The sequence below is a fragment of the Bison bison genome, unplaced genomic scaffold, assembly GCF_000754665.1.
Source record: "Bison bison bison isolate TAMUID 2011002044 unplaced genomic scaffold, Bison_UMD1.0 scf7180017864343, whole genome shotgun sequence".
Lineage (NCBI taxonomy): Eukaryota > Metazoa > Chordata > Mammalia > Artiodactyla > Bovidae > Bison > Bison bison.
The window spans coordinates 3,124,064-3,135,732 of record NW_011494915.1 but is presented as its reverse complement, the minus strand read 5'-3'; the positions used below and the strand labels follow the sequence as shown (position 1 = coordinate 3,135,732).

At 45.4% G+C, this 11,669-nt stretch overlaps 2 protein-coding genes across 2 annotated transcripts in view; one reads left to right on the top strand and one right to left on the bottom strand.

Annotated features, from left to right (window-relative positions):
• Positions 1-11,663, bottom strand: part of FAM196B (family with sequence similarity 196, member B) — a 27,884-nt gene extending 16,221 nt beyond the window's left edge. Inside the window, 2 exon segments of the mRNA XM_010854571.1 lie at positions 6,853-6,927; positions 8,052-11,663. Coding sequence (XP_010852873.1) covers positions 6,853-6,927; positions 8,052-9,391 — 1,415 coding nt within the window. The 5' untranslated portion in view covers positions 9,392-11,663.
• The window catches only part of DOCK2 (dedicator of cytokinesis 2), a 467,146-nt gene that overhangs the window by 236,816 nt on the left and 218,661 nt on the right, over positions 1-11,669 (top strand). The window lies entirely within an intron of this gene.

Here is an 11,669-nt window from a genome sequence, read left to right as displayed (position 1 = left end):
GCAGAATAATTGTTCAAGTGCCTCTCTCACTCTCAGTCTCCACTGTCTAACATGAATAATGTGCAAGTCCCTGGACCCCAGTTACCTCGCCTGTAAAATGGGAGTATTTTTATCTATCTCATCTGGTGGTTGGGATCAGATAAGAAAACAAAAAGCGTTTACAGTGACCAGTAATTGGTGCATGTGTGCATGCTAGGTCACTTCAGTCATGTCTGACATTTTGCAACTTCATGGACTGTAGCCCACCAGGCTCCTCTGTCCTTGGGATTCTCCAGGCAAGAATACTGGAGTGGGTTGCCATGCCCTCCTCCGGGAAATCTTCCTGACCCAGGGATCAACCCACGTCTCTTATGTCTTCTGCATTGGCAGGCAGGTTCTCTACCCTGGTGCCACTGGCAAGCCCCGCTAAGTGGCAGCTCTCATCTCTTTCCCCTAATTTTCATCCCAACAGATCCTTGTCTTCCCTTAGCTGTCAGAGTTGTAAAAATCATCAAAGTCAAATAAACCAACCTCCAATTAGATGTGAGTAGTTTATGAATTATGAGGACTTAATCCAGGTGCATTCGTTTCCTACCACTGCTGAAATGAGTTAACACAAGTTTAGTGGGTTTCAGTTTAGTTCAGTTCAGTCGCTCAGGTGTGTCCAACTCTTTGCAACCCCATGAATCGCAGCACACGAGGCCTCCCTGTCCATCACCACCTCCCGGAGTTCACCCAAACTCATGTGCATCGACTCGGTGATGCCATCCAGCTATCTCATCCTCTATTGTCACCTTCTCCTCCTGCCCCCAATCCCGCCCAGCATCAGGGTCTTTTCCAATGAGTCAACTCCTGCATGAGGTGACCAAAGTATTAAAAAAACACGAATTTTACTCTTAGAGAGCCAGAGGTCAGAAGTCCTCCAGAACTGTAAATGAAGGTGTCGGCAGAACTGGGTTCCTTCTGGCATTTCCAGGAGAGAATGCGCCCCCGCCTTTCCCAGCCTGTGGAGGCTGCCCACCTTCTTTACCTTGTGACCATGCCACTCCTACCTCTGCTTCTTCTGTCTCTCCTTCTCTGACTCTCCTCCCCTGCCCTCATCTCTCCCTTGTAAGGGTCCATATGATTACATTGGGCTCACCTGGACCCTCCAGGCTACTCATCCTGTCCTCTAAGATCCATCATCACACCTGCATTGTCCCTTTTACCAGGTGAGGTGATGTATTCACAGGGTCCAAGAGTTCGAATGTGGACATCTCCTGTGGACATCATTCTATCGACTACGCTGGGTTTTGTTTTACTAAGAGAACCTGCAGACCTACTGCCTTAGTTCCCTCTTCCGAAGAGCTCACTGGTGCGGTTCAGACAATGTAGAAGGGAGACGGGATGGCCTGGATGGAGTGTTCAGTTTTCCACAAATCAGACTTTGCTTTCCTACCATAGTCGGTACAGAAGTACTGGGCAAGAGGGTTGGAAGTCCGTGATCAACATGGATCTCAATGTCTTGTGAATTGCAACAAGTTCTCCGAGTCATCACAGGAAGAGTTGATTAGGTTCCATCTTGTAGTGTTCCAGGTATTTGAAAATCGGAAATCCATGTACTACATTCAGTCACTGTTTGATTCAGTTCCAAGACATCTACTGAGACCTGCTGCACAGAAGCCTTCCTTCCCTAATACAATTATTTGATTAATTAAGACCTTCTGTTTCCCCACCAAGGGTAGGGACACACAGAAGTTGTCACACTGATTTGACTTTGGTTGTTGTTTAGTCGCTCAGTTGTGTCCAGCTCTTTGTGACCCCATGGACAGTAGCCCTCCAAGCTCCTCTGTCCATGGCATTCTCCAGCCAAGACTACTGGAGTGGGTTGCCATGCCCTCCCTCCAGGGGATCTTCCTGACCCAGGGATTGAACCCGAGTCTCTCACATCTCCTGCACTGGCAGGCAGGTTCCTTGCCACTAGCGCCACCTGGGAAGCCCACCTTGACTTGAGGACCATCTAAATAGCTGTCTCAAGCCTGCTGCTGCTTTTCATCCTCCACCCACCCCAGTCAGTATAGCTCTTCCCTTCTTTGAGGGTTCTACTGACCACTAACTGTGTATTAGACACTGGCCATGACTTTGAGATACTGGTCTTCTGCTGAAGGAAAGAAACTCATAAACACTGTGTTGCAACGTCATAAGAGAAATGGTATAGCAGAGGAATGTGCTTGCCAAGGGGCTTCTTCTTGGGAAGAAGTGAAAGGCTATTCAGAGGAACTGACTTTTAAGTTGCAGGGCTACAAGTTTTCCAGATGAAGCAGGGCAGAAAAGGCATTCCAGGAAATGAAGAAATTTATGTATGCTAGAACACCCAGTATTTGAAGCCAGCTGAGTAGTTCACTGTGGCTGGGAAGAGATAGGAGACCCAGCAGTTAACAAGGTTACTGTCACATTCCAAGGGCCTTGAAAATTAGCTAAAGGAAACAACAGGAAGTGGGACAAAATTGGTTAGCTGGGGAGTGACATGATCAGATTCTACTTTTCAGTAAGTTAGCAACCTGTGTGAAGAATTACTTGGGACAGAGTGAAAGGGACCTGTGGCAAAAAGGCCAGTTAGCGTTTAAGTGATGAGGACCTTTATTGTCCAGAGACAAAGGGAATGAAGCTAAGGGGCTGGATATAGCAGGGAGAATCAGTAGCCAGTTTGATATGTGTTGTTAAGGAGAAGAATGAGACAACGTGGACCGTGGTTTCTTTATGAAATCATGGTCAGCAGTGCTGAACAAATAAGAAATGTAGGAAGAGAATTTTGTGGAGGAAAATATGAAATGTATTTTGGTATATGGTGAACTTGATAATTTGAGGTACATTTGAGATATCAAGATGGGAAGATTCGTAGGTAGTTTATACATATATATGTATACATATATATATAAAGAGAGAACACTCATTAAAGAGAAGATAGAGGAAGGTGATGTCACTGATATTCAAATCCATGAGTGCCGTTGAAGCATGAACAGAGGCTGAGGATAAGAAGAGGAGAGAGCCTGTCTAGGAAGACCCCTGAACAAACAAGAGCTCTTCTGTCATCTTCTCCTCTCTAGCACCTTTCACATCTTATGTGGCCAGTCTTTCCCTTCGTCCATTCAGAATGGTTTAGTTTGCTGCTTGCTCTTTATTTCCATTTCCTAAGAAACACACCTGGATGATAGGAGAAATTTTTTCTTTCTGAGCAAAACTTCCAATTCTTTTCCCTTAAAACATTTGAGGCATTTTAACTCAAACCAGGTAGACGTTTTCCTGGGAGCTATATCCATAAAATAAATGCATGATCGGTATAGTCATAGACCTCCAAAGAGTCTCCGTGATTATTTTCTGAGTGACTGTGAAGATGAAGTGCAGGGAGATATGGCTGGAGGAGTAAAAACTGGGCTGAGAGAAGGAGGAGGGATGTGGCTTGGAGAGAGCCATGACCTTGAGAAGAGGAAAGGAAGAGCATTCCTTAGGGCACTGTTTTCCCAAATTGTAATCGCTGTTTATTACCTGCAAGGTTTTTGTGAAACTCCCCACACCACTTGCACAATTATGTACTTAATTTTTTCTCTTTAAATCAATTCACTTTTTATACTAAAAAACATGTATACAAAGCAGGCAATATATCTTTTGAAAATGAGACCTGCCTAACAGTGAATATATAGGAGGGTTAGTTTTGAAAGTTAAAAGCTTCCATAAAGAATTAGAAATGATTACATTCTGGTTGGGAACTGTTGCTTGTCCATGACTATGAACTTGAAACATGCTCACTTTTAGCAAAGAACTGTGATAAGTAAGCATTAGAAAGGTTTTGAAGACATTCTAGCACCAAACTCAGATTTTTCCCTCTAGGTAAATCAGAAGAATTGAAATCAATTTGAAAAGAGAACAACCTTCTCACTAAGTAATTCCATGCTATTTAATTTTGAGTACCACAGGAGGCATTCAGAAACCTTCTCAGTAACTTGTCCTAGAAGTAATGCTAAGGAGAGGTGAGGAGAGTGTTTGGGAACTAAACAGCCTGGAACCAGCTTGAGTCACAGGGCCAATTCCCACCCCCTTCCCTTGAGTCCCACAGCAGTCAGAGCTCCAAGGAGTTTATTCTTCCTGGGGTATGGAAGGTCCTGAGAGTCACGCATGACATCTCTGGGCATCCATTTTGGTGCTGTTCTCCTTGGGAAGGGAGGATCTATCACAGTGTGCCTTAGAAAGAAGAAAGCCAATGAGGCTTTGAGGAGCAGTGGGCAGAAGACTCCTTTTGAAGCTGAGAGAATGATTCGGATGGAACCCTTGACTTGTCTTGATGGAAGCAAGTAGCATAGCCATAGCCTTCAGCTGATTAAGCCACTTAGAAAACCGTATGGATTGCTAACTTAGTTACAGCATCTCCAGGGAAGAAGACCTGGCAGGCAGTCCATGAGGCGCCCATGTGCTTTATGTACAGTGACAGGCACTGGCGTCCATCCGTCATCAGAGAGAGAGCCTGCAGCTGTGCAGGGCCTGGGGATGACTATTTCACGTCACTTATTTATTAGTTTGCAAGATCTGACTGTGCAGGACACAACACAGGGTTTGAAGTCATTTGAAATGTTTAAAAAGAAAAAAAATGACAACTCTCATCTTCCCTCTGTTACTATTACTGGGATGTTGTACTGATCTCTTTGCTTTCGTCAGACTAATTGCCTGTTCCTTCACAATGGCTTAGACACAACGATACAGAAACTGTCTGGGAGAGCAGTCTGGCTTTGAATGGTAATGAGGGGTAGATGCATGCAGTGGCTGCTCTTCTTGGAAAACTGGAAAGGAATGTGTAGAGGAAGGTTTGCCAACCCATTCAGGGGTGAATTTAGACTGTTTGCTTGGGACATTTGAAGTACGTCCTAGAAAAATGTAAATATTCTCATACTGGTTGGAAGGTTATAGTTTAGGCAAATATTACCACTTTTAATTCAACCTAGAACACCAGAATGTCAGAACTGAAAGGGACCATCAGGATCATCTAATCAAAGACCTTCATTTTTCAGATAAGGAAACTCAGAGGCCAGAAAGGATTTGCCCAAGGCCAGGGCATGAAACTCACAGAAGATGGGAAAATGATCATTTGTCCCTTTAACTTACAGAAGCTAAATAGAAAGTCATCTTAAGATAATAGGAAATATATCATTTGGCTGCTGGGAATAAGAGACTTTTCAAACTTTAAATGAAAGTTATTTTAAAAATATATATGTATATATTTTTTGTTTAGGAGGAAAAGATTTTGTCCTCCCTGAATCTAGACATTTAACAAGTTTTGTCCTCCTGGTGATATGAAATTTGCTTAAGATAGGGGATATTTTTAAAAAAAGAAGGAACAAAGGTAAGCAATTGATGAGACTCCTTAATTATTCTTTCCAATGCCCAAGCCTTTTCCAGAGCTCCCTTTTAAGAGGAGATATTTCACACTAAGGTAAAGGGCATATTTTTGTGAGCAATCCTGAAGCTCCTGGTATTTGATGAAAACACTTTGTGGTCCTGTGACTTTTAGGTTTAAAGAATTGACAGTTCAGTGAGAAAATGTCCAAGACCTCACCTGAGGCAGGAGCCCCTGACTTCCTGCTGCCCATCCCTTGCTAGGGTGAAATCTCAGGATTCTACTGGAGAGAGTGAGACATTAAAAACAAACACACACAGGCAACCCAGTTGGGCTTCAGTGCGCTCAGACCCTAGCTGCCTTTCTCATCAAGAGAGAAAAGTAATAGAGAAAATCACACTATATCCTTTTGTCAAACAGAATTAGAAGCCATCACCCGAAATGACCGCTTTTCCACTGTGCCACTGAAAGTAGACCACCAGCTAAATGGGCATTGATCGATCCAGTAATAGCAGGAATGAGCTCCTAGATTTGTACAGAAGTTTACTGTTACAACCTGGAGAAGGCAATGGCAACCCACTCCAGTATCCTTCCTGGAAAATTCCATGGATGGAGGAGCCTGGTAGGCTACAGTCCATGGGGTCACAAAGAGTCGGACACGACTGAGCGACTTCATTTTCACTTTACTGTTATAAAAGGCATTCACATGTATTTTCTCGTTTATTCCTTATGGCAACTCTCAAGAGGAATAATTGTTTCCACTCTGCAGATGAGGAAACTGAACCACACATGTTAGCAGATGTAATTTGGGGGATTCTGACTCCTAGTTTAGGGCTCCTACCACTGTATGATGTTTCCCTTCTGTTTCTTCTAAAAGTTCACTCTAAGGCAGCAACCTTGCCTCTTGCTGGAAAGAAGCAATGTACTTAGAACTGAATATACAGTGCTTATCACAGTTCTTGACATATTGTAATTGCTTGGCATGTGGTAGTTACTGTGGAGGGGTAGGATGTGCGGTACAACAATCAGGATCAGAAAGGGCTTGGTGTCAGAAAGATATGGATCTGAGTCCTGAGTCTCGGAATATTTGATTTGAGATCCCCTTCAGCTCTCTGAAAATGCTATGTGTGAGTGGGGCCAAATGACTAAACTTCCCTGGGGACATGAACGCCTACTTTAAGAGGTATACTGTGAAATGAGATACAAAGGGACATGCAGAGCTTAGCAAGGTGCCGGTGCTTAGTATTCAGGAAGGGGAAGGGTGATGATCTCAAAAGGATTTGCTCATAGGCCTTATTGTGAGGAAACAAAACAATGCCCTCTTTGAAACCAGATGTTAACATTTCATAGTCAAACAACCTTGTTTTCTTTTTTTGTCTTATGTATCCAAAGGCCTTCTGTCTTTGCCCCTCTCTTGACTTTCTGCATCTAAGAGAGATTACAAGAGTGTTCCGTGGACCCCGCAACTTCTGTGCTCTACAGAGCAGGTCTCAGCTGTGGCCAGGTACCTGTATATGATGCATGCCGTGTTCTGGCAGGTACTGCAATTGTTGAGATCTTGGCCAGTTCGATAAAAGTTGCGCCTGCAAAATAGAGCATTTGCTAGATAAATCTATGGGCAAACGCCCCCTGGCATGCACACATCCTACAGACTCATTCCCTGCAGCACAGCATTGTCCTTCTCATGATTTCCAAAGTCTGAAGTTTCATGATCATTGCAAACAGAGAAACAAGAAATCCATATTAATAGGATCTCACGTTTCTAGAATGCTTTATAGATGTTTAAATACTTTGACATCTGGATTTTCTTCATGCTGACAATAATCCTCTGAGATGGGTCAGTTATTCTTACCCCCACATGATAAATGGGGAAACTGAGGGACTTTGCAAATGAGTAGCAGAAGATGATTAAAACTCCTAATCCCTTTAGGTCATATTTCTCCCTGTCTCGTCACAGTGCTTCTCTCTTGTAAGGTTATGTTGACTCTGATTCATAGCAGCAAATGCCAGTTAATTATTCTTCCTTTTCCTACCCTTTTGTTGATTAGCTTTCACCATTCCTTTTCCTCAGTCTTTAGGGAGCACTGTTTCAAGGAAGGAGCATCCCACACCTAAACAAATAACTGCCTTCCTGTCCTCAGACGGATGCTGAGTCACCCAGGAAAGCATTCTGGAGCTTCTTTCTCTTTGCGGAATTATGATCTCATTTCAGTCCCTACTTAGCCGGTGCATGATGGACTGGCTCAAGCCTTCAGAGTGGTCAGTGGAGGGGAAGGTCAACAGTAAGCTTAGTGGCTGCCTCAAGTCCTCTGTGACAAACACACAAATAGCTAAATACTGTGCAAATGCAGTAACTCCCTGCAGGGATAGGGTTGGGGCAGAACCTGCATACTGTCATTCTCCGCTATCATTATTGACTGGACCCACATCTTAATAAAAAGTAACTTTTGACCCTGCTGCTTCATCGTCCCCTTTCTCCAATCTGTTGTCATTTGGAAATAAAAACCAATCATCGTGGAAATCCACCAAAGCCTACAACCCAATGAAACCCAGTCCAAACAAAGGGAGACCATTGCTTATAATTTGGGAAAACGATAGAATTTCAAACATTTTGGAGACATTTTACTAATGGAAGGCAAGGGTCTCTCTCTGCCCCTATCCTCCCAAATGACTTTACCCTCCCTCCACTCCCCCAAATCCACCTTACCCTTCTGTGAGAGCTCGAGCCTTCTCCAAGTCTTGAATTACGTTCAAAAGGACTTTAATTTTCTCTTGGTTTGAGTGCAGAGACTCCTCCACAGATTGCAGCCTGCCTTGGAGGTCGCAGAGCTCGCCCTGCACCAGGTGAATTGGGTTAATCCCGCCAGTCACTCTCTGCTGCTTGGTCTCCCTGTTGGGGAGAGAGGAGGGGAGGTGACCGCTTCCTGGACAGTTCTGAAGCTCTGGGATGTCTGACTTGATGGGGTTCTTTGCCGTCTGCTCCTGGCACACAGAGGCAGATTCTGACTCACTGTTAGTTTGGAGTGACTGCAGGTCCTGGTAATTGTTACTCAATGAAGAACAGTCTGAAGCCCCCCCTGGTTGGGCTGGCTGACTCTGGGAGCCAGGTGGAGGGGAGCTGTGAGTCCGTGGATGTGAGGGAGCACACCTTTCCTTTGACCTAGATGACAGAGGGCCAAGGTCTTTGTCATCGGAGTTATCTTTGGGCAAAAGCAATTCAGGTTGCAGGTTCCCTGTGCCAGGCATGTGATTGGCTCTACTGGGGGCATTTAAGCAGGAGGGAATTCTTTCTGAACCTGGTGGCAGGTCTCTTCTCCCGTCACCTGGACGCCTGTCAACCGAAGGGGGTATGGAGTTGCTCATCTCAGCAGACCGGTCTGGGCTCAAAGTGGACTCCCTTCCTGCCCAGGTAGGACTATGGTAAATATCATCTGGGACCTGAATGGCAGCTGTTACTTTCTCCAAGGCTCTCCATGTCCCAGCTTCGAAGCATAGGCTCACAGGCCCATTGCTTTGCACCTTGGACATTCTAGGGAGAAACGGGTGGGATACCTTGACCCTTCGAGGCCCATCCTAAAGATGCGGAGCCAGCCGTAAGTAGGCAAGGTCAGAGGACACAATGTCCTGCTCAGAGAGATTGCCGTTCACCTGGATGGCACTTTGGGATGCTGTCGGCATTTCCACCAGGGACTTGCTAGCTGTGAGTCTCTTCCTTTTGAAAACCGGGAAATGCTTCCTGAGACTGGGGGACGTTTGGATCGCGATGTTCCGAAAGCCCCCTGCCTTCTGGGACCTGGGAAAGGAGAGTGAGTAGGTGGGGAGGTGATGGTGCCTGGAGGCCTGAGTCTTTCCCATTACAGCTGGGTCCTCGGACGTCTGGACATCCACCTCAGCTAGACCAGGCGGAGTCTTACTGGTGCCATCTTCCTTGAATCGGACCTGCTGAGATTTGCTCCTGCGGTGGTGAGGTTGCTTCACCAGCTCCACAGACTCTAGACTGTTACGTTTCAGAAGCACAGGCCTCACTTTCATACTTTGCTGGGCCATTGAGCCTCAGTTGAAAGGATTAGGACCACACACTTCTCCTGGGCACATTTCCTTAGGTCTTTGGAGCAGCTTCTAGTGACAGCATCTCAGACACAGAGATCTGCCTCCGAGTATGGGCAGCTCTGTTGGCCATTCCCAGCCAGTAGGTTTTACTTAGGGGGGAGAGAGCTCTCTGTAACGCTTCCCCTGCAGTTAAAATATTATTCCATCGCAGTGGTAATTACCACTTAGATAAACAAGGAGTTAGGCTAATTATTAAACCTCTGATCTACCATGAGAGCTGGTGGGCTGTTTATCAGAGGAGGCTGGCAGGCAGTTCTGATCCTGGAAGAAGCTTGTGGTCTTGAACAAAAAGACAACGAAAGTCCCATTTAGAGGAGAGCGCCAGACTCCCAGTGTGTGAATTCCAAAAGAAACCTGCTACGTCTGGAACATACGGCTTCCTTTCCGGGAGCATCAGTTCCCAGCGTAAAACTACAGGAACCTTAAACACGTCTCCTTTCCATCACATGTAAACAGGTAGAGAAATAAAGGACCTGGGGCTTGGCTTCTTTCCTGGTACATGATGCTCCTAACGGAACATCCCCATTCATGTCAATCAGAGGTTCCTCCTTTGAGGCCATTGTTTTCTTTCATGCTGTCTCCCTTCTCTTCTGTGAGCGAAACTTATCTTCCTAAATAGCCTCACAGAACCCAGTGGGGTGTGCCGCGGACATCCAGGGGCCTTCAGAGGGCAGAGTCCCTGTTGTGGTGTCTTGGCTGAAGTTCACATGTGGAGAAAGTGAGCCACATTAGCAGCCTCTGGGTATTTGAGCCCAAAACTTCGTTCACTTGGGGTTGGGGTCAGGGACCTGGCAGTCTTTATCAGCATGCAAGAGTCTGAAAAGGAAGAGACAACAGATGCCGCTGAGAACACAGTTCCTGTGGGCCTGGGTTTCTCTCCAAACTCGTCTCCCAGCTGAGGGCTTCTGAGTGGGTGGTCTAGAGTAAGTCAACTCGCTGCCTTTGTGTCTGTTCCCCTAGTGAGCCGGGCACCTGTGGCTGCCAGGCCTTGAAGCAAAATGCCCATCTGCCTGGATTATCTCCTCCTTTCATTCCCAGGCATCACCCAGCCAACTGCTATTCATCCATGAAACCCCAGCTTAAATGCCTTTCAAATGACTCCTCCCTCACACACGCCTCTGGTGCTAGATCATATCAGGACCTCCCTTAGATTCAATATCTTTGTATCACATTCTTTGAAACACAAATTTTATTATCCCTAAATAATCATTTGTCTATGTATTTATTTAATGTGCATCTCCCCCACTTCCCTGTAAGCTCCAGGGTGTCAGGAGCTGAAGCCTTTTTTTTTAACCACTAGATGTTTCTAGCCCTCCTTCAGGCTCACTGTGAGTGCCTAATGAGTACGTACCCAGAGAGGATGGCTGAATGCAGCCAAGAAGAGCCTGGGGATGGGGATGGGGACCCTAGGGTATTCTGCTAGGCAATCGGATGGTGACTTCTCTCTGCTAGGACCGAAACACTTGCTAGAGAACAAGATTTTCACCCAGTTTTTTCATTTTTAATTGCTTTCTAGGAGATAAATGTACACAAAATTCTCCATGGAAAGTGTACCTTGTAGTAATAACAGTTACCATTTATTTTTACCATGCTGTGGGTTTGACTTGCATTTCATTACAACCCTTGTTTATCAAGTACTCACTAATGCACCAGGTGCTGTTCTAAGCACTTTCAAAGCCATAGCTCATTCATTCCCTACCCTACTGAGGTGGATATTCTTATAACCCCATTTTACAGTTTGAATATGCTGGGGCCCAAGGACACACAGCTTGTGACAGAGCCAAGGTCTGAACTTAAATAGTCCGGCACCAGAGTCTGTGCTCTTAAACTCTGAGTTTACTGCTTTCCCAATACTGCATTATCTCATTAATCCTTAGAACAAAACTGTGAGGTTTTATGATCCCCTGTGGACTGATGAGGAAACTGAGGCTCAGAGATATTAAGTACCCAGTGGAGGAGCTGAGAGGTAAATCCAGGAGTCTGTGATTCCAAAGTCTGGCTTCTTACCCAAAAGGTGATGATTTTGTCCTCTTGGGATCTTCCCGGTATTCAGGGTAGTGATTTGAATACAGAGTTTGAAGACCTGTGCAGGTCTTCGAGATGCAGGGGACTGTGCCATGGCCTGTCCAGGGCAAGTGAATCTGTTTGCTTCAAGTATGAGGTGAAATGAGGCAAGTGTGAAGCCTTTGTGTGTTGAACAAAGGATTTTAAAAGA